The sequence below is a fragment of the Gymnodraco acuticeps genome, unplaced genomic scaffold (assembly GCF_902827175.1).
Source record: "Gymnodraco acuticeps unplaced genomic scaffold, fGymAcu1.1, whole genome shotgun sequence".
Lineage (NCBI taxonomy): Eukaryota > Metazoa > Chordata > Actinopteri > Perciformes > Bathydraconidae > Gymnodraco > Gymnodraco acuticeps.
This window is the reverse complement of record NW_022990349.1, coordinates 881-25,199: the sequence shown is the minus strand read 5'-3', so window position 1 is coordinate 25,199 and position 24,319 is coordinate 881. Positions and strand designations below refer to the sequence as shown.

Below are 24,319 nucleotides of genomic sequence, written 5' to 3'. Positions count from 1 at the left end.
ATAGTATCATCCTGTTTTTATCAACAACAACTAATGAATAACAACATACACATGTTATAACATTTTAAATACTTGCCCAAAGTTAGTAGTACAGTACTGCATCATATCCTTAAAGCATACCATGTGTTTTAATATGTAAAAAGTAGCTAGAAACTATGAGTTAACTAAATAAGTATATTTTCTTCTAAAGTGCAATACTTGAACAAATGTTGATCTGCAGGATATTTTCTAAAAGCCTGGATTTGCAGAAACTAAAAAATACAGTGTTGTCAAATTATTAGGACATTATGGTGTTGGTTTGAAAACAATACACTGATAAGTTCTAATTTCAGCGTCAGACAGTAATTAAGTAGATTAGCTCAAGTACTGAACTTATTCAAATGATCAGATCAATCTGAAAACACACAATTTTACCTTGTGCATTGGGTATCATGTAACTGCATGTCGGATGCAAAAGATACGCTCTCACTTTAATATTAAACAAAGAAAATAGCAGCTGTCTGCATTGACTGAGCAATTTCATTTAGGTGTATAAGTTCCAAGTCTTACTGCATGTATTACCTTTTCCTTCTCCGCCTTTATCCTCTCCATCTCCGTCTTGAGGCTGGAGAAAGATGCTGTCGGAGGAAAGGAGACGTCACTAAGAGGATCATTAACATCTGATTCCCTTTAAGTGGTCTCTTAAAACACACATCTTCCAACACACTTCAAAACATGTGAGGGAGAAGCGCTATGTTGTGTACACTCTGTAGTTATTCATTAGTCTGACAGGTATTACACACACACACACACACACACACACACACACACACACACACACACACACACACACACACACACACACACACACACACACACACACACACACACACACACACACACACACACACACACACACACACACACACACACACACACACACACACACACACACACACACACACACACACACACACACACACACACACACACACACACACACACACACACACACACACACACACACACACACACAAGGAAAAACTCAAATTAAATGAATAAAGTTATTCACTAGACAGGTATGCTATTCAGACAGACACACACACACCCCCCACACCCCCACACGCACACACACACAAGCAGTTAAAGTAAGCCCGCTCAAAGTGTTTCTCGTACCTTCCAAGATGTCTGAATGAAAGTAATCAACGGAAAGGAAAAGCAGAAACAGAAGAAAATGTAAAAAGAATCCAGAAAGTAAAAAATATTCATCCCCACAGAAGTTAAAGGAACAGTTCACCCAAAAATCACTGAAATTGTATACAGTACACGTTTAGGCTCTAGTCTATATGGTGCAAGAAAAACATAGATATGTATTTCATCGCGTTAAAGACAGCGGAGCGTCCGGGTCTTATCAACGCAAACAGACAAACAACAGAAAATAGGTCGGTTGCCGCTTTATCCAAGAGTATTTCATCCATGCAAGGACAGATGGAAATCAACATACAACAATGTTTTCAAAAATCCAGCGAAATTAGATTCAAAGATTACAGTGGCGAACCGTGGCTATCACACCCACCCCCCGCCCCCCCCGCGGCATTATAATGTCCGTCTTTTCACTGAATTGTCGTCTTGAAAATGGTACTCACAACAATTCCGCAAAAACTTCCTCTTCACCTGTTGCACTTGTCATTTCAACGTTAAAAACAATAAAACGGCATGAATTGCTTCGTCGCACTCTAGATCCTCTGTCTGGAGCCAGTTAACTAGCGGGCCTTCTAGAATACCCTGAACCGAGGGGAACTCTGAAAGAATACGCCCATTGGCTACAAATCAATATATGATTGGTTGATCAAACTGTCAGTCCAAACGTACGCTCTCATTCAGTGCAACGGCCAGGGCTTTCGATCAAGGATGTAGAATACCTTGGTTGAAGGATGTTCTACCCAGAGACCCAGAACAAGATCTGATTGGTTGCTTTCTTTTCTAACACAAAACCACTGAAATGCGTAGTGCATGGTCCGAGAAGGAGAAACAAATCAACGTAACACTGTAATATTACAGATCAACGACACAGATACCATTCTCATTTATTCATTTTATTTATATAATTAAATCGATTGTTTTGTTTGTTTTATCCGAGTGTTCCAGGGTATTCTCTGAATACCTTGAAGGCCCTGACGGTTCGCCACTGAAAGATTATCCTCGCACGAAAACAGGAAATTAAACAAGAGTTTTTTTGGACATTTTAAACCCTTTTTTTGCCGTCTTTCTGAATAAAAGCATTAATACTAAGGTCTTAAATTACAGATGTCAATGTCCTGATTACATAATGTTACCACAATAGAATAACAGTGAGTTTTTGTTGGCAAAATGTAATTAAAGTATCAAAACAATAAATAAATATAGTGGAAATATGTGAGGATGTGAAGTATGTCAGAATAATACTCTTGTAAACAATACTTACTACTAACAATACTTATACTAATAAACGGAGTATGGATTCAAAAAAGTAACTCATACAACCCCAATAAAAACATCTCTTCAACACCATCAAATACAAACACGTTTTCTTAGAGAAGTTAGTTTTTGGTTAAACTAATCCTTAAAAAGTGTTAAACATAAGTGTATCTACCGTGTATCTGATGAAAGCTTATTAAACGTTCTCACCTAGAGACAAAAGTACTATATTTGCAGGGAAGTAGGCATTAAATGGTGAAGTATGTGAGAATAGTAAACAATAGAGTGGTGCAGTGACGCGTCCTAAAACCCGGAAGTCAGTTCATTTTTACCACTTCCGGTTCCTTCGACAAAAAGCAACATTTCTCCACAGATTTAGGAAAATATCTGGAAACAAGGTCTGTGGTTGAGACACATTGAAGAGACGGATCACTTTTGTTCGACGACATTAAATCCATCAGCAGTGACCCCACTGGTGATTTCTGAAGAGTTGACGTGTCTGAAAAACGATGGTTGTTACCAAGTGGCTGAATAGGACTACAGAAGTTGTCGAGGCCGTTGTACGTCATTACGCCGAACATGTAAACACTCCTCTAAGTTAGTTTCTGTTCTGCTTGAAAGCAAGTCTCTGCCTCCTGCAGACTGTTCAAACAAACGCTTCAACTTGAACCATTTAGAATCTGTAGTTTTGAATATGGATCTGAAGTCGGCGTGACGTTGAAGCAGCGACCCTGCTGTAGTTCCTTTATAGCATAACGTTAGCATTTTGCTTCTGGCGATTAGATTTACGATTATAAAATGATAAAAGTAGGATAGACATGTGGAGATTATCCGGCTGAACAAAACATGATCCGTCTCTTAAATGTGTTTCAACCACAGACCTGATTTCCAGCTATCTTCCAAAACCCTATGGAGAAATTGCATTGCGTTTTATCGAAGGAACCGGAAGGAGTTTACTTCCAGGTTTTAGGATGCGTCACTGCGGCACTTTATTCATGGGTAAATGCACTCTGATTTGCACCACTGACTACATAATAAACCTAGCATGGAGATAGAGAGAGAGATGGGTGAACTAATCCTTTAAAAGTGTTAAAATCCACCGTATATGTGATGAGCGTATTAACCGTCCTCACCTATCTCCTCCTTGCAGTTCTCGATCTCCGTCTGCAGCGTTTCCTCCAGGTTTTCCTTCAGACATTGCTCCGCCTGGTTCTGCTCCTTCAGGAACAGAATCTCCGCCTTCAGCTTCTCCTCCATGTGATCAGCTGACGTCCGTAACGCCACCACGTCTTCTCGAAACCGCACCACCAGGCCATGGAGCTCCTGAGGAAGAAATGAAATAACATTACAGGCTTTAATTATCATTACAAAAGCACAATGTGTGAGAGAGAGAGCTGTGGCTTGTTTTTGCATTCATAGCATTCTGTACAATTGCATATCAGACAGGTCCCCACACTGTGGAACAATCTGCCCCTGCATATCAGACAGGTCCCCACACTGTGGAACAATCTGCCCCTGCATATCAGGACAGGTCCCCACACTGTGGAACAATCTGCCCCTGCATATCAGACAGGTCCCCACACTGTGGAACAATCTGCCCCTGCATATCAGACAGGTCCCCACACTGTGGAACAATCTGCCCCTGCATATCAGACAGGTCCCCACACTGTGGAACAATCTGCTCCTGCATATCAGACAGGTCCCCACACTGTGGAACAATCTGCCCCTGCATATCAGACAGGTCCCCACACTGTGGAAACAATCTGCCCTGCATATCAGACAGGTCCCCACACTGTGGAACAATCTACCCCTGCATATCAGACAGGTCCCCACACTGTGGAACAATCTGCCCCTGCATATCAGACAGGTCTCACACTGTGGAACAATCTACCCCTGCATATCAGACAGGTCCCCACACTGTGGAACAATCTGCCCCTGCATATCAGACAGGTTCTCACACTGTGGAACAATCTACCCCTGCATATCAGACAGGTCCCCACACTGTGGAACAATCTGCCCCTGCATATCAGACAGGTTCCCACACTGTGGAACAATCTGCCCCTGCATATCAGACAGGTTCTCACACTGTGGAACAATCTGCTCCTGCATATCAGACAGGTCCCCACACTGTGGAACAATCTACCCCTGCATATCAGACAGGTCCCCACACTGTGGAACAATCTGCCCCTGCATATCAGACAGGTCCCCACACTGTGGAACAATCTGCCCCTGCATATCAGACAGGTCCCCACACTGTGGAACAATCTGCCCCTGCATATCAGACAGGTCCCCACACTGTGGAACAATCTGCCCCCTGCATATCAGACAGGTCCCCACACTGTGGAACAATCTGCCCCTGCATATCAGACAGGTCCCCACACTGGGAACAATCTGCCCCTGCATATCAGACAGGTCCCCACACTGTGGAACAATCTGCCCCTGCATATCAGACAGGTCCCCACACTGTGGAACAATCTGCCCCTGCATATCAGACAGGTCCCCACACTATGGAACAATCTACCCCTGCATATCAGACAGGTCCCCACACCGTGGAACAATCTGCCCCTGCATATCAGACAGGTCCCACACTGTGGAACAATCTGCCCCTGCATATCAGACAGGTCCCCACACTGTGGAACAATCTGCCCCTGCATATCAGACAGGTTCTCACACTGTGGAACAATCTGCCCCTGCATATCAGACAGGTCCCCACACTGTGGAACAATCTGCTCCTGCATATCAGACAGGTTCTCACATTGCCTGCTTTTAAAAACCACATCTTCTCCTTAGCGTATTAACATCTTGTAGATTGTTGCTTTTATTGCTTCTAAATTGTCTATTGTTTGTACTTGTACTTGTTTTATGGTGTGTGAGCTGTGTGACTTTTTGTATGTTTTGTTTATTTGACCGTACAGCACTTTGGTCTGGAGGTTTAAAGTGCTCTATTGTATTGTATTGTATGAGAAACAGTACCATTAGTCTTAACTCTCATTTGATTTCATTTATTGATTTCATTTGTATGTATATTTGTTTATTATCACATTATGTTTGTGTGTCGTCTTGTCTGTTGTTTTGTACATGTTTTTACATCTTGTTTGTATGTTTCACTCTTTGCTCCGGATATGGATGAACAGAAATAACATGTTCACGTATAAATAAATATATATAACCCAAAAAATGCACCGTCAGGAAATTCCTAAAACCCTTCTTCCCGTGTTTTAGCATTTTTAGATTGTTTAAAGAATGATTGAATACATTTTAATACCACCATTATCTTCAGATTCATTTATTAAATGTCTTTCAAGACGTTTTAAGTACCTCTTGGAAACCTGTTAAGCTTCTTCCACACCGAGCCGATGTTCGGCGTTGATAGATGTCAATAGATTTCGGGCCGTCGATGAGCGTCGTGTCGCCCTACTCAGAATGGTGTGTCCCGCACCGTCGTGTCTTTTCGGCCGTGCCGACACCTTCCGCCACCGATTCGACATGTTGAATCGGGAGGCAAAGAAATCACTCTGATTGGCTGTTCAGCTAGCGAATCAGTGCATGAGAAGCGAAACGGAAGTGAGGGACCCAAACAAACTATTAAGAAGGCAAATCTGAGATTCCATTGAACTCCAGCTCTCGACTCAGGTTCGGGAAAGCCCCGTGAGCTTCTCGCTGTAGAGTGACAATGGAACGCACACGCTATTTGTTGTTTGTTTATATCACGCAGTCTGTTCTTCTTCTCTCGGTTATCACGCAGTCTGTCTTCCGGTTGCCTCTTTTGAATGACGAATACACACTACCGCCGCCTGCTGGTAAGGAGAGTTATTGCCACTCTGCACACCGTTTACATGCATAAAAACTTTCATAACACACAAGGGGACGGGTACTAACCAGAAAAGCATGACATGGGACCTTTAAGATGTTCCCTCAGTTTTAATAACCCAACCCCATTAAGTAAACCCCCAGTTTAGATAAAGTGATGGTAACTTAATCACAAGGTACTTGCTACTTTACACACAATAAGAATATCTGATGCAACAAAATCCAAACTTTATTCAAATTCCAATAGTAATTGAAGATAAGATAAACTAAAATGTACTTTAATAATCCCAATTTTGGATGTTTTTTTAGTTGCAGCAGCTTAAAACAAAACATAAAAGGAAGAATAGGTAATTACACTGCCTTGTATTAACATTATAATGCTTCAGTGGACGATGCAGATTTAAATGTTATGTGAGCAGCTTGTTTGAACCACCAACAGTGATTTAGTGGAGGTGGAGAAACACGGATGATGAGCCTCATCATCCGTGTTTCTCCACCTCCACTAAATCACTGCCCACTCTCACAGATTAATATCCACAGAGCACCATTCAGCGAGCGGTGAACAGTGTGGGAGGGTTAAGAGTGTGTTGGAGAGCACACACAATTAAAAAGAAAGGATCATATTCTCACACTGTCCCAAAATCACATGTGTAGTGGAGCCATCAAGGCTTTTAAAAGTCCGACACAGCTATCATATAATCATATGTGACCTGCTCTATCGAAATCAGTCGCATTAACCTGAAGATTCCTAGCTTAATGATATCAGGATTGTTGTTGTACTCCAAATATTAAGCACAATGTGTCACATTATATAATGACTGTCATCATCTTGAGAAAAAGGCCTTTAAAGTTGGGAAAACGCTCACGAGATGTTGTTACGCCTGCTGTGACGTCAAGTTACTCCGTTCTCCGCTTGTAATTATGCCGAAGCTTCAAAGCTGTATTTATCATCTGAATTTGCCGAAACAAGTTTAATATTCTGAAAGCTAAGACTTTGTTTATTTGAAATCAGATGAAAACAAACTGTAACGGACCCTGCCGTGTTATCTATGATTACTATACGCTTACATTCATAATGTCAGCGGAGGGAGGGGGGGCGGCGCTGCGGAAGAGGAGAGTGGCGAGTGAGAGGCCAGCTGTGTTCTTCCCTTTACAAGCTTCAAACATGTATTTATCGTGTGATTTTGGAAATAAAAGTTTCATATTCTGAAAGCCAAGACTTTGTTTATTTAAAATCAAACAAAACACCCGAACCCCGAAAATATAGTTTTTTTACGCAAATCCACGTTTATTTTGAAATGAGCCGTTGCGACTTCCGACTGATTTCAATAGAGCGGCGAAGTTCCTCCCTTTCCGGGGGAGCTCCATGGGACCTTATTTCCGAAAATTATGTATTGAAGTCAATGGAGAGAGAAAGATTATCTTTCGATCCCGTTTGAATTGTGCCACGAATTACACATATGATGTTTAAAAAATAATTTCCATGTCAAAAAAGTCACAGTTTGTCGTAAAACTGTTGAAATATAAGACTATGAAAAATACGCAACTAGAAAGACTACAAATCCCAGAGTCCCGGTCCCGCCTGCTGGCTCTCACGGAACCGACTAACTCCCCTTGTGTGTATGTACAGCTCTCAACGTGCCCAGACTTGGAGTGATTTTCACCTCTTTTAATACTTTCCGCCTCATTCTGAGAGAAAGAAGTGAAATGTTTCAACGTGACGGCCGTCTTGGTGTGTGGTGCGAGACAGGAGATGTAGTTCATTGAGCGGTTCACACAAAAACAAGTGTTACTTCACAGTTTTACGACACATTTTATTTGTTTGACTTGCAAAATTATCTTTTAAATTGACAAACATCTTATGTGTAATTCATGGCACAATTCAAACGGGATCGAAAGATAATCTTTCTCTCTCCATTGACTTCAATACATACTTTTTCCGAAATAAGGTCCCATGGAGGAAAGGGAGGGACTTCGCCTCTCAATAGAGATATATTTGTAAATATGTCCATCTTCCCTTTAAGGCAGGGGTGGGGAACCTCCGGCCTCCGGGCCGTATACGGCCCGCGAGACCATTTGGTACGGCCCTCGAGGTAATTTATAAACACACGCAAAAAAGAAAATAATTAAAGAAATCTAGACCGCAAAATAATTAAACAAGCGAGTGCCTGTTTTTCCTGGCCAAGGTCAGGGTCCTTGAACACAACACGAGCCTAACGTGTATGTCTCGTCTGACTGGGGTGTAGTTCTGACGGAGAGCACCAGAACGCGGCTCCGGCACTTCAGATAAGGAGCCGTACACATGCCGCAGTGTTTGCGTGTCTGTGTCTTTAGCTGAAAGCCCAGTGGCGATCTGTTCATCTGTCACACTGATCATACAGTCAATAACTTTGTTGTTATTAGCATCTGGTTAGCTAGCTATGCTAACGAATATAAGAAGCTTTTTCTACAACCAGTGAGGTAAAGGCACATCTTTATATGATCATTATAGTTATAAAAAAACAAGAGAATAAAGTAAACAGGTATAAAATACTATATGACAGTAAAAAAAAGTTGTTATTAATAAACAAGGATAGAGTTTGGAGAGTGATTTGTAAAATATCCATAAAGAAAAACAGTTCTTACAGTTCTGTTTCATCTGGATGTTGAGAGATGTATCCATAGATCTCTTCATGTTGCTCTCAAAGTGCACCAGATAGATGCTTTTAACTTCAACATTTAAAAAAAAAAAAATCTCCCGGACCCCCCTAGAGTAGGTTAGGAGTTAGAGTTAGGTTCTCATGCTATAACCACTTCCTCGTAAAAGCCTTTTTTACCGGCAACAAGCAATGTGTTTAAAAATGATGTCTCTTTCGTTCATTCTTGAGGTATGAGTCTTTTTTGTAAGGCATTTTGCTCCTTCTTCAAGAATCTAATATATCAGAACAATCGTAGAAAAACATGGACATCATTTGCATTTAGATTCTCACAGTTTCTCCAGCAGTGTGACGTTTATTTGTAGAGCACTGAAGTGCCTCGTGTTGAAATGTGCCATACATCACAACTTACCTTTATCTACATGAAGCATAATGACACCCGCACTTTTTGAAGATGTTTCACGATAAAAGTCTAAAGGTGGAATAAAAGATCTGCGTGCTGCACGAAAATCTCTTGATAAATATCCGCAAGAGCAATATTTACTAAATACAAGCACCCTTGATGACGATGTGATTTAACACTTTTAGATACATATATTGGTCTGTTGAAAGACTATTTTTACATATATTGGTCTGTTGAAAGACTATTTTTACATATTCTGGTCTGTTGAAAGACCATTTTTACATATATTGATCTGTTGAAAGACAACGTTGAGCCCTACTTCCTATACGATGTTGAATTGAGTGTTATCTCCGTACTTGCACAGTGTTGGGCATCTGGAAGTCCTCCTGCTGCTGCAGCTCCTCGTGCAGCCGGTGTTTCCCCTGCAGGCTCTCGTTGTCTCTCTGCAGACGGCTCAGCTCGTCGGCCACCTGCTCCCTCGACTTCACCAGCACCGCCTGAAACCAACAAACCAACACACTAAATAAATAAATCTCTGCAGCTCATCGTGTCTCTGCTCGTGTGAAGCTGACAATTGAGCGGACCGACCAAGCAAGGAGGCAGAGGCAGAACGTCCAAAATACAACCCGGTGTGGGCATTTATTACAGCATGAACACAATGACACACACAGCCTTAATCCTGCTGTTGTTTCCTTGAGCACAGCACAGCCACAAGGATCTCACACACACTACCAGCCTCAAAACAGACAGGGCAACAGACCCTAATACACACACCAATCAGCAATTCAACACAGGTGGGGGGGAGGAGACAACACAGGGCACCAGGTGCACACAATCAACAGCCACAAACATGGGGGAAGGGGAACACTTTTAACATGAAACAGAGACAGACAAACTAGTTACATAAATTACATATATTCCCCTGCTTCCTGTGCAATGTTTTTAGTGCTATATTACCCGTAACGGAGGCTGAGATCTATGGGCCCAGAGATCACCTCCGTTACAGCTCGTTTCCCTTTTTCCCACAGGCAAAAAGACTGTTAAAGACACACAGGCGCTTGGGTAACCTGTGTGCTTTTATTAGATTATTTATCTATTTCATCCTATGTTTTACTGTGTATTGTGTTTTCAGCACTTCTTAACACGTGGCTTGCCCACATTTTACTTACTTTTTACTTACTTAAACACCTGAACTAAGAATATCCATAACATTCACCTGAGGCCTGTACTACGAAGCCGGATTTTCGCTTAGCGAGCTAAGAGATCAACTCAGTGAAAGCACTGCCTGCTGACCAATCAGAGCTCAGTGTGCGGAGTTTAAAGCGATCAAGTCATATTACAGGAGAAAGGAAATACAGAAAAGCTGCCGTCGCAGGAAAGACCGCCGGCAAAAATCACCGACTGTGTGAACGTGAACATTACTAGAATATCAGCTCCATCTTCAGAGCAATCTGACTATTATAACATTAGCGTTAAGAAAGCTTACTTAAATATCTGCCACAACATAAGTAACCGGATCAGAGTAACATTAAGTACAGTCCGCGGCATATCACTTCATAATGCATCATATATCTCCTTATCTGAGTCAGCTGAGCCGTATCTGGCCGTGCAACACTCACAATGTCACATACTGTATGCAGAAGTATTATTTTAAGCAACACATTAAGTTGACGAAACACTCGAGACAAATGTAATTAAAGTCAGATCGTGTCTTAGACGGGGCAGTGATATCATAAACCTGTTAATGTACGCATTCAAACACTTTTTCTGTTACCAGCTGTATTCACCTTGCAGGTGCAGCTCTGTGGCTTTGATCCTGGATCAAGTCTTTAAGTCATGGATGTTTAAAATGTAACTTCTTCATATGTCTAATATTATAGTTACATTTTCATTCATTTTTATTTATCACTTGTATATAGACTCTTATGGCACTACTTCTATTCTATTTTTATTGTATTTACTTGCACTATTTTATCTGTTTTATTGTGTTGCACTGTTAGAGGAGCCTGTGACCTAAGATTTGTATTGACATAACTGCACTGTAGCTATACACACACGACAATAAAAGCCTTGAATCTTTTCACATTTAAGAAAACGTCGACACATGGTGCAGCAGAGTGACTCAGATCAGACTGCATTAATTGCCATTTTTAAAAGTAAATTAAAGACCTATCTTTTTAATTTGGCTTATCATTTTTAGTAGTATTACTATTCATGTTTTATTGTTTTAACATATATATATATATATATATATATAGTTTCAACTTTGTTTATTGGGTTTTTAAACAGCATACAGTTATTCTATCAGAGCATGTATCAAAAGTAGGTAAACAAATGTTCCCTTTATAGAAAAATAGGTAGAGTAACAATGTAAATACTGCTTAACACCACACAGACAGAAGACACACAGACAGAAGACACACAGACAGAAGACACACAGACAGAAGACACACAGACAGAAGACACACAGACAGAAGACACACAGACAGAAGACACACAGACAGAAGACACACAGACAGACAGACAGACAGACAGACACACAGACAGAAGACACACAGACAGACAGACACACAGACAGACAGACAGACAGACAGACACACAGACAGACAGACACACAGACAGAAGACACACAGACAGACAGACAGACACACAGACAGACAGACACACAGACAGACAGACACACAGACAGAAGACACACAGACAGACAGACACACAGACAGAAGACACACAGACAGACAGACACACAGACAGACAGACACACAGACACGCAGACACACAGACAGACAGACACACAGACAGGCAGACACACAGACACGCAGACAGACAGACAGACAGACACACAGACAGAAGACACACAGACAGACAGACCACAGACGACAGACAGAACAGACAGACAGACACACAGACCGAAGACAACGACAGAAGACACACAGACAGACAGACAGACACACACAGACAGAAGACACACAGACAGAAGACACACAGACAGAAGACACACAGACAGAAGACACACAGACAAAAAATAAGCAAATAAATAGAAAACCAGTCAGCTTAAACAAAAATGTCAATAATAAACAATAAATGTCAGTACGGCAGGTTTTAACATATTTGAATGATGTTCCTCACTTGTTATTGTTATTTTCTGTCATACTCTGTGAAGCACTTTGGGCTGCGTCAAGCATGAAAGGGGCTGTATAAATAAAGTGTATTATTATTATATTAGTATCTGATTGTCCCTGCAGAGCCTTCCCTCTGCTGGGTGACTTGCTCCCACTTAGCCGGTTTTTAAATCTCGTTTAAAGACCTTCTTGTTCTCCCGTGCTTTTGCAGACCACGTATAAGACGTATCAGTCTGTGTTTTCTAAATTGGGGTTTTCTATTTAGTTGTGTTTTAAAATGTTTTTACTAGGGCCGGGACTCGATTAAAAAAATTAATCTAATTAATTAGAGGCTTTGTAATTAATTAATCGAAATTAATCGCATTTTTAATCACATATAAATATTTGACCTAAGAACAGTGAGAAGCAATTTTTTTCACATGGATTTTAGTATACCATTAGGCGCATTCACACCGCAGTACTTTTCCCACAAAGGTTCATGAGAACTTAGTTCATGAGAACAAATGAAGCCGCTGACGTCACTTCTTCTTCTTCTGCTTTGGGTTTACTGGCAGGCCGCAAACCACTTTACGGCGTATACTGCCGCCCAAAGTCCCCGGCCGGAAGTCCCCGGAGTTGGGGACTGGCTTCAGTAGAAGCTGCTGGGACTCCCAGCAGCCTTCCGAGTAAATCGCCAGAACGCCGACACCTCCTCATCTCCACCGCTCCCATGTTTTATTTTGTGTTGCCATAAGTTAGTCTCTCTGCGTTTCTGCGCTGGGCTAATGCTAATAATGCTAATGCGAGGATAATAAAATGGCGGCTTCACCAAACTTTTTGGGAGTTTTACGGGGCGTGGTTTGCAATCCGCCCAGCCAATCAGAAATATAGCTCTTTTCTCACAAGAGAGCCGTACGAAAGTCCCTGCTCTCTAGCAGCTCTCTGCTCTCTAGCAGGGACTTTCGTGGGGGTAAAAAGGTTCTCATGAACTAATTTTAGTACCGGCTCTTTTTGGTGTGAACGCGATAAAAGAGGCTAACGTCCACGCTAGCTGCTATATGTTTTGCATTGAGGTGATACTTGAGGCTTGATGTGCTGCGGTGATATGCGAATTCCTTTTTGCATAATTTGCACACAACCGTGCTCTTATCGACGCTTCCATCCGTCCGTTTTTTAAAACAACATTTCCCACTGTTGTTCACTGTGGTTTGTTGTTGTCTGAAGTCATGAACGTTAGTTGGTGCTCCAGTATAATCGGTACGCCTGAAACTCATTCAGTGAGAAACGTTCCGCGGTGCAAAAATAAGTGCGATTAAAATGCGTTAATTTTTTTAACGCGTTAATTTTTGTGTAATTAATTAATCTTAATTAACGCGTTAAAGTCCCGGCCCTTGTTGTTACATCATGTATGAGGGCTTTCAGGGTGTTTCTCAATGTCGAGGACGCTTCCTTGGTAGCACATGTTCCTCCGAGTCAGCTCCTTCAGAAGCGAGGCAAGAATCCTTCCTAGCCTCGGAAAACGAAGAACGGTGAAACAAGCTAACAGGTGTGCGTCATACGCGAGGCCCCGCCTTAAATGGAGCGCAATTTGAAAGTGGTCCGCGCGCAAAGCATTGTGGGGATTTTAAGACCGCGGAGGATACACATGTGCAGCCTCGAAATTTCCCGCAACGAAGGACGCCGGCCTCGGAAGAATTCCAAGTATGCTGGACATTGGAACAGTCCTTCGGCGGGACTCGATAGCATCCTTGAAATAGTGGCTCTGGAGCATCCTTCCTCGACATTGAGAAACACCCAGTCTGTGGCTATAAGTATGGTTTTATGGTCTCGTGCTTTTACATTAGTTTCTTTTTGCCCTATCGGTTTTTGACTAAATGTATGTACCGGTATATGCTTTTTTATATATATTTATTGATGTACAGCACTTTGGTCAACTCTGTTGTTTTTGAATGTGCTATATAAATATAGTTGGATTAGATTGGGTGTAACGTTATGACTCGATGCATGACGGTATTAAGGTTTTTAAATCAAAGCCACATGCAGCAGCAGCAGCAGGAAGGTCTCGTGTTTTCTGGCAGGAGAGATTGTCTGCACAGGATTAGAGATCCCGCTGCAGCTGCACATTCATTATTGAGAATGTTTCTCACTTCCTTCCTTCCTGTTTTTCCCTCACAATGATGGGCTAGAAATAATAAGTGCACTTACTTTACTTAGCCGTGCATATTGCATTTTTCTTCAGTGGTTTACAGTAAGTCAATCTGTAGGATTTGTCGTGGGGGAGGAGCAATGTTTGGGCTTATTAAACGTAATCTTTGTAAGTGATTAAATCCCGTAGCCTAGAGGAAATATGTGTGGTAGGGAGGAATAGTTCAATCTCAAAAAGCTGGTAACTTTTACCCCAAAAAGTCAATATTTTGTCTATCTTCCTCCATTAGAGAGAAAATCTAAAAGACAACATGGATGACTTATATATTTTGTGATATGCGTCTAAAATGTTAAGATTTTCTGTGTTTGATATAATTATTTATGGGTATTTTCTCAATGCATTATTTAGTTTATACTTAGTTTACCTAGCAACACATATGGCAATTACTCATATATATACATTTATGGCACTTTATCAAACTTTAATCCTAACAATTTATTTATAATCTTGTTTTCCCGACAAAGAAATCATGAAAAGCACCACTGTGAATGTTGTGTTTAACTCATGCACTTATAAGTACCCTGGAAATGTGTTATTAATCATGGAAAAAGCATGAAAAAGGTCTTTAGGCTAATGAAGCAACTAATTGGTCAACCTATCGACAACCAGGGGTCAGCCCTAACATTCGCTTTACTGTAAATCTGTGTTTTAAAATGAGTATTTAGAATATATGGTTGCCATTTTCACAATGTATTAAAAAGTCAGTGTTTGAAATGTAGTGTTTACCAGAGATAAACATACATTTCTTGAAAATAAGCTAAAAAAAACTGCAGAAATGTGTAAATAACGTACATTTACACCTACTTTTTATCAGTGATGTACAGTGTATACATTTGATAATTTCTGTTGTGGTTAATGAGCAATGTTTGGACAGTTTTACAAGGAATCTCCTCCAACAACCTTCTACCTGTGTGATAAGAAGCAAGAGAGGCAGAGAAAAGTAAATCCAAACCACTAACAAGCTTCAAATGAGTCTGGCTGCATGTCAGATAACAGCGCAGGAGCCTGTTGTCAAAACAAAAACCTGATATGCTTTTTATAAGAGCTTCAGCCTCGCCAACATTATCAGACTGACATTAGGGAGGAACTGGAGATCCAAACACAGCTGGCGAGAACAAGCAACGACGAGGCGGGGAGAAGACGCTGCTCACCATCTGCTGCTGTGTGTTCCTCTTAGCGTCACTGAAGGCCTGCTGCAGCGCGCACAGCAACGTCTCCGAATCCTGCACCCGCTGCATGAGGGCGGACGCCTACAACACAGACAATAACATCGCTAAAATAAGAAAAAGGCTTTAAAAAGGTCTGGGATCAAAGATAGGAATACTCAGAGGTGGAAGAAGTCTTGCTCAAATACATTAAAACAGGTCTGAGATGTCCCATCACCTACTTGCTGTGTTTTGAAGATGTGCGTTACTTAACCCTGTAGTAAGACCAAATAAACCGAACTTCATTTGTAAATGGAAGAATCATAGACCTAGAATTTAAAAGGTGGCCCAAAGACCCTGATAGTGTGATGTAACCCTGCCTTTGTTAGCGCTACACGCTAAATATGTATATGTCCGGCAGTGGCTCAGTCAGTCGGGGCTTGGACCTGTATGGTCGCCGGTTCAAGTCCCCGACCAGACCTAAAATATGGAGTGTGGACTGCTACTTGGAGAGGTCCCAGCTCACCCCCTGTCGTGGTGCCCTTGAGCAAGGCACCGGACATCCTCCTTCCCCCCCCACTCCCATTGCTCCCCGGGCGCTGTACAATAGCTGCCCACTGCTCCTAGAACTAGACTCCTGGTGCTAGGATGGGTTAAATGCAGAGGACACATGTCACTGTGTGTGCTCTGCATGTGAGACCATTAACGAGGGTTTCATCCCTCCTTATTCTCTTCTATACACGTATGCATATACTGTTGGAGCATCTAAGAAGATAAATGTGTATACGATTGTATAGATGTGTGTGCAAGTACGCATTGTATGTATGTATATTATGTATAATATTTTCTACAACATAGTAAGCATTTCTTTTTACCCAGGATGACCCTGTCTGCTTTCATATTGTTTGTCGGTTCATTATTTTAACAAAAAACGAAACACAATAAAAACGAAGTGTCTGAGATTAAAGATAGAAATACTCAGAGGTAAAAGAAGTCTTGTTCTTAGGTAACAAGTGTTCAAATACAAATGAAAATACTAAATATTGGCATCAAAATATACTTAAAGTACTCATTATGCAGCTCTCACATTACATACATGGAGGAAACAAGAACAATAGTTGCCTCTCAGATGAATTGGAGAAGTAAAAAGTCCCAAATATGGAAATAATCACAACATATTCCGTGTTTGAAGCATGGAGAGAGCTACAACTGCATTTTATGTGCAATCATGATTTGTAGAATAACTTAAACTGCAAAAATGTGTCAAATATTAGTTAGTATTATATATATTATATATATATATATATATTATGTATATTAGTATTTAAAAAAAAATCCAAAATTAATGTTTTAAATCAGATCAAAGTAAGTATCTCTGGGTCTCTGCGCGCTCGCTTACTCCTAAAGTTGATTTAAAACGGCTCCGGGAGGGTCAACAGTCATCATCATAATCATCATCATCATCATCATCATCATCATCATCATGCAGTTTCTTTAATGCATTCCCTGTGTCCAAACCTTAGCAGCAGTTTCCTCGTTGCCCACTTTGACCGAGTCTTCCAGAGTCTGTTTCTCCGTCATCGTTCTCTCCAGATGATCGTTGGCCTGACGCAGCATCACCTGCAGCTTCTTCACCTGCGGGACACGAAGACGGAAAATTACGATAATGAACATTTTGACGCTAGATTGGTCATCGAGTTATCTTACAAAGCATCAGCTAAATGTAATATATCTTCCTCTTGTTTGTTTGTATATGTTTAAAGCTTGAATGCAGCTGTGTGTAGTCTATCTTTTAAACAGATGTTCACACTGTCTCTTTGCTGAAATCCACACATCACAAAGCTCCATCCCTGGTTGTATTTTCTAGTAGTAAATAAAAGACACGAGGTGACAGCAAAGACACAAACCTGGTCTCGAGTGTCGGCCTCTTGTCCCTGGATGGCCTGCAGCTGCTTCTCGTAGTTGGAGCACATGTCACAGCGTCTGCCAAGCTGCCTGCCAGCATTTTTCACCTGGTGACCACAAACACACCCTTAAACAACTTTAAAAATACCTATCTGGTTATGTAAAAGAAATCTTGGGTCATTCAAACTCTCTCTCATGCTGCTGTGTTTATTGTATTTTTGTAACTCTGGCTTCGGGATAAATAAAGTCCTTTCTTATCTTATCTATTAGACCCCGTTTACATGGAGACAGTTCGGGTTGTATCTGCTACTTTTTCCATCGTATAGAGCAGTGATTCTCAAATGGGGGTACGCGGACCCCTGGGGGTACGTTGGGGTACTGCAGGGGGTACGCGAGATTAAAAAAAAAAAAAAGGTTAATTAAAAAAATAATCTTAGTAAAATAAGTTAAATAGAAAACACAATTGTATATAAAACATTCCTAGAACCACCAAGGGGGTCCTCATATAAACATGTCAAATGTGTGTATTGTATTTGATAGTTTTTCACAATAACATATTACTTAAATTGAAAAACTCCTTGGAAAAATCTATTTTATAAAAGTGTTATGTTATTTTTTTTCATGCATAAAGTGAAAATATCCTTAGTTTGTTGTAATGCATACCACGAAGGAGTTAATACATCACACACTGAGGGAACATCACTATATTGTAATTATTTATATAGGCTTTTTCGACCAAAAACGTTCTGGATCGGTCAGGGGGTACTTGGCTGAGAAAATGTTTCAAAGGGGGAACATTACTGAAAAAAGTTTGAGAAGCACTGGTATAGAGTACGGTTCGTTCACACGAGGCCGTGACGGAACAGCGGAAACGGACCCCTCAAACAAACGCTTTGGGGGGGCAAACGGCTCCGTGTGTACGCCTGATACGCCATAGCCCCGCCTCTCCTGCTCACCCCCGTGTCAATTGTCATTGTTGATGTGTTTCGCCAACAACAACAACAACAACCGAGTGTTTCAAGTCAGGTCCCGGTGTCTCGCAGGGCAGCAGGACCTTCCAGCTAGATTTGATCGATATGGACATAAACACGAGTGAAGTCTAAACAGACAGGAGAGAGAGATCAGAGATCAACTGCTGCTGACGGAGACATGCAGCTCTGCATGATCACCTGCAGCTCCGCCCGCTGTGATGGAGCGATGAGCGGAACAAAACACACACTTCAAGATCATCACCCTTAGCTATTTTAATTACCTCTCAAACTACTTAAACTAGTTATAAATATGTTTATTTGTACTGTCGGGTCACTCATTACTGGATCAGCCAGCTGCATGAGACGGATACTGACGGGCTGTCAAGAGAGAGGGAGGAAAAGAGAGGCTCCGTTTATTATTATTATATTATTATATAGTGTCGTTATCAATTTGTTTTAAAGCTCAATAAATAACAAAGAAGACCTTTGAACGGCACTTTTCTAATTTTGTCTGGAACATTTCAACTTTAACGGACATGTTGACCGGCGAAAAAAACAGAAGGGCAACCAGGCAACCATGGCAACCATGCTTGGGAGGTCTTTTTCGCTGCTTTTGGTGTATTTTGTGGCGGAAGTACAGCGCCACTTACAGGCCCGGCATATGTACTACAGCGTCTCCAGCAGGTCGAGCGGTCTCGTGTGAACGGAAGACTTTTTTTATATTGTTTGCGTCTCCGTGTAAATGGGGCCTTAAACTCATCCTCGTTAACCCACCTCTTGCTGCAGCAAACACACCATGAAACAATTTTAACAATAATTATCTAGTAGTGTAAAATAAATCTTGGGTCTGGCATTTTGACGATTTATTTAGATCAGGGGTGTCAACACTTTTTTCACCGAGAGCCACATACAGAAATATATACGAAGGGCTGAGCCACTTATAGAGGTGAGGTATATCGCCTCGTAAGTTAAGTTATAAGTTAGCAACATGAAGGTAAATTAGGCTTGATACATGAATATGCTTTAAGAAAACAACTTTAATTGACTGAATTTATTTTAAAAGTGGTCTCATTAACACATGAATGCTACTGTGTAATATATTTGTACACACATATTTAAGAGGTACAATATAAGAAAAGCACAAGTTTCATTTGTGGGCTATATTTCATTATACTTTTAGAATTTTCTGAGGCCCGATTCAAAATGGTAGTTTGGACACCCCTGATTGAGCATTAATAAGTGAAATGTCTGTCTTCTCCCAAGAATAGATCTAAATACAGAGTGAAAACACACCCACCTCTTGCTGCAGGAGGTTCCACTCGCTGTCACTGACGAGCCTGTACCCCCCCGGCGGCAGATAAGCGTTGTCGGGGGCGTGGGAGATGCTGGAGAGCAGCGACGCCGTCTCCTCCTGCTCCGGAGTCATCGCCTTGATGGCTTTCTCCTGGTCTTTAGTGAGCAGGAAGTGGCTGGCCGTCAGCTTCATGGAGCTGATGGACAACGTGTCCCCAAAGCTGCTGTCCGTGGCCCCGCAGTCGGCCCCCACCAGGGGTCCGAAGTCAGACTCGTCCAGGTTGCTGGCTGACTTGGCTTTGTGGTTGTGTCCCCCGAGGCCCTGCTGCACGGAGAGAGAGGACCCCAGGCTGTCTGTGGACTGAACTCTCCTCAGATTCTCCTTATAGGGGTCCAGGAGGCTGCCTGCCACCACGTCAGTGTCTAAAGAGTGCAGGGAGCCGTGGGTGCTGAGGTTAGGCTGGAAGAGAAAGAGTAAATATGTTCTTATAGTTTACTTTCATAGATAGATTTGGAGGATGAAACCCTCTTTAAAAATGTCCCCTATCATACTGTTTCTCATCAATATATCACAGGTCTCAGATATATACAGAGCCTGTCTCTGATTGGCTGAAACACCAATCAGATCATTGCAGCATTACCCATAATCCCCTCTGTTTCAGCCCTGTTTCCAAAGTGCTGATTCTCTGTCTGTTACTTACTCTGGGGGGGGGGGGGGGGATTACCTTGGTTGCTGATTGGCTAATGGTTACACAAGACAAAACATCGTTATGACATCATAACATGGCCAAAATCTGATCAGCTCATTTTCAGACAGGTTTTTATAGAAATGGATCAAAAAGAGAGAGAATCTTTATTCCTGAAACTTTCAGAGTCTCTTTCCACAGAGGGGACACATGCTGATGTAGAAGAGACATGAAGAAGAGGGGACACATGTTGATGTAGAAGAGACATGAAGAAGAGGGGACACATGTTGATGGAGAAGAGACATGAAGAAGAGGGGACACATGTTGATGTAGAAGAGACATGAAGAAGAGGGGACACATGTTGATGTAGAAGAGACATGAAGAAGAGGAGACACATGTTGATGTAGAAGAGACATGAAGAAGAGGGGACACATGTTGATGGAGAAGAGACATGAAGAAGAGGGGACACATGTTGATGTAGAAGAGACATGAAGAAGAGGGGACACATGTTGATGTAGAAGAGACATGAAGAAGAGGGGACACATGTTGATGTAGAAGAGACATGAAGAAGAGTGGACACCTGTTGATGTAGAAGAGACATGAAGAAGAGGGGACACATGTTGATGAAGAAGAGACATGAAGAAGAGGGGACACATGTTGATGTAGAAGAGACATGGAGAAGAGGGGACACATGTTGATGTAGAAGAGACATGAAGAAGAGGGGACAAATGTTGATGTAGAAGAGACATGAAGAAGAGGGGACACATGTTGATGTAGAAGAGACATGAAGAAGAGGGGACACATGTTGATGTAGAAGAGACATGAAGAAGAGGGGACACATGTTGATGTAGAAGAGACATGAAGAAGAGGGGACACATGTTGATGTAGAAGAGACATGAAGAAGAGGGGACACATGTTGATGTAGAAGAGACATGAAGAAGAGGGGACACATGTTGATGTAGAAGAGACATGAAGAAGAGGGGACAGATGTTGATGTAGAAGAGACATGAAGAAGAGGGGACACATGTTGATGTAGAAGAGACATGGAGAAGAGGGGACAAATGTTGATGTAGAAGAGACATGGAGAAGAGGGGACACATGTTGATGTAGAAGAGACATGGAGAAGAGGGGACACATGTTGATGTAGAAGAGACATGAAGAAGAGGGGACAAATGTTGATGTAGAAGAGACATGAAGAAGAGGGGACACATGTTGATGTAGAGGAGACATGGAGAAGAGGGGACACATGTTGATGTAGAAGAGACATGGAGAAGTGGATTTTGCATAATAGGTGACCTTTAAAGGTCACACATACATGCACACAGCACACAGTGAAATTGGACCTCTGCTTCTCACCCAGCCCTGTACCAGGAGCAGCTATCGTACAGCGCCCGGAGTTTATACTTCCTTTAGCTGTTGCTATTCAATCCAATGAGTGCAATCATCCAGCTTTTGTTTTAAAGCTTTATTTATATAGCACTTTTTATACAAAGAAGATTAATAAAAACATATATGATTTCAAGATAAACAAAAGCTACATTTGGCAAAAGAAATAATAACAAGTAAAAATAAATGTAAATAAGAAACTAATAAGAAATGTTTTTGTTTCATATGATAATAATGCTCATGACCCCCCCACTTTCAAAACACTGACCAAAACACACCTCTTCAGACTGGCTTTTAATTTGTGAATGCTGTGTTGCTGTTTTAATATTTATTTATTTTGTATTTCTATTCTTTATTCTATTTTATCATGTTTTATCAAACCACTGTAAAGTGTCTTTGAGCACCTGGAAAAGCGCTTTGAAATAAAATGTATTATTATTATTATATATTTTACTTTTCTACTTATAAATCTCTTTTGGAGTTAATCATTCTGCAAAAAGCACAATCTCACTTTTTAAAGTAACTAAAAAGGTGTCAAATATGTCAAGTAGGGTCAAAACAAATATACAAAAAACAATATTTTACTCTGAAATAAAGTAAAGGAGAAAGGAGTCGGGTAAAGTACAAGTAGCTCAAAATGTGTGCTTAATTATATACTTTCCAACCAAGGTTCAGTAGGGTTCAAAGTAGGGCTGCTCGATTATGGCAAAAACCATAAACTCCCTCTCAGCTGGAATGTGGGCATAAGATGAGGTTTGAGTCTGCGTGATCTGCGTGTAGGGAGGGGCAGCAGCCGTACCGTTAGCTCGAACTCGCTAGGTCTGATGGATTTGGACGTAAACGTGAGTGAAGTATAACCGGACGCGAAAGAGAGATCAGCACCTGCAGCTCTGCCCGCTGCGAGGGACCGGTGAGCGGAGCAACACACACCTTTAGACCTAACACACTTAGCTATGGCGCTGTCGTATACATTGAATTATTCCATTTGATAATATCTAATCAACTTAGGCACCCCTCCCAAAAAAAATAATTATATATATCTCGATTATTTGGGTCAATAATTCATATCACGATTATTAAAAACGATTATCCATTTACTTTGAAAACATCAATTTATTTGAACAGTATGTTTTTAACAGTTGATTACCCTGAACTTTAAGTATAATTCAACTGAAAAAACCAATTAAAAAAAATAATCGTTTTATTTCGGTTACGTTATTTTCGTAATCATTGCAAGCAAAAATCGTAATTGCGATTAAAATAGTAATAATTGAGCAGCCCTATCCAGCAGTGAAGCACAGGGCATTTGACAGCTTCCTTTAGATAATTAAACTGATGTGCAGCTACAAACAAACCATGTTTGTATATGCTTTCTTTCTCGTTACAGCTGCAACAATTATTTACAGAAACAAGCATTTTATCAAAACACTTTTCGGTTCATTTCAATAAAATAAAAAATGAATTGAGCAGCCCTAGTTCAAAGTCACAAAAACACGTTTCAAATCCTCCCTGCTTTATATGTCTTCCACACCAAGATGCTTCTCTCCATGTGAGGAACAGGAGGACTAACTCAAGTGTTGTCTGTGTGCAGCTCGAGTTACCAGAGAGAGGGAATATAATCTGACGTGAGACGATAATGGCTCTCTGTTCTCTCTGAGGGACGTATCTCATTACGTGATGTTTCCTACCTCCCCGACGCTCAGCCCGAGGAGTAAATCCTCCAGAGGCTCCGTGTTGTCTCCAAAATCTTCCTCCTGCAGATCGTTCACCTGGCTCAGCCTCTCCTTCTCATCCTCCTCCTGACATGCAGAGTAAAAATGGGTTTTTATCACAAATATGACAAGAAAATGTTCCATATATGACATTTTCTCCACTTTATTATTAGCTGAATGTGAGGAAAACAAATCTTTTTCAAAGATAATAAGGTTCAGTTTTGATCAATACTTTCAGAGATGTATTCATTTAACTATATGTGTATTATTGAGGCGGGAGTTTGCACTGGTGTATAACTGGATATTATCTGTTTGTATAAGCTTGTGTACAATCAAAATGACAAATTACAGATGAGTAAGAACATTTATCATGACCTGCTACTTGAAATAAAGTAAATAACAAGAAGTCCACATCACCTTTAAATGACAACTGCACATTCATAATGAAAATTAATTTTTAGATTTAGTATAATGTGCCTTAACAAATCTATGCATAAAAATGTCCCATATATTACGTTTTCTCCACTTTCTTATTAGGTTAAAGAGCAACTTGCAGGTTAGAGCCCCCAGTGAATAAATGTGCAGGAAAATGATGTACACACTAGATTTTTTTTTAAATATACAGAAATATA

At 41.0% G+C, this 24,319-nt stretch overlaps 1 protein-coding gene across 1 annotated transcript in view; it reads right to left on the bottom strand.

Annotated features, from left to right (window-relative positions):
* Positions 1 to 23,774, bottom strand: part of rabep1 (rabaptin, RAB GTPase binding effector protein 1) — a gene marked incomplete at its 5' end in the record, with an annotated part of 34,908 nt that extends 11,134 nt beyond the window's left edge. The window contains 9 exon segments of the mRNA XM_034223959.1: positions 562 to 617; positions 1,156 to 1,167; positions 3,570 to 3,759; positions 9,642 to 9,782; positions 15,741 to 15,839; positions 17,253 to 17,369; positions 17,642 to 17,746; positions 19,908 to 20,363; positions 23,664 to 23,774. Of these exon segments, the coding sequence (XP_034079850.1) occupies positions 562 to 617; positions 1,156 to 1,167; positions 3,570 to 3,759; positions 9,642 to 9,782; positions 15,741 to 15,839; positions 17,253 to 17,369; positions 17,642 to 17,746; positions 19,908 to 20,363; positions 23,664 to 23,774 (1,287 nt within the window).
* Positions 23,775 to 24,319: the final 545 nt, after the last annotated feature.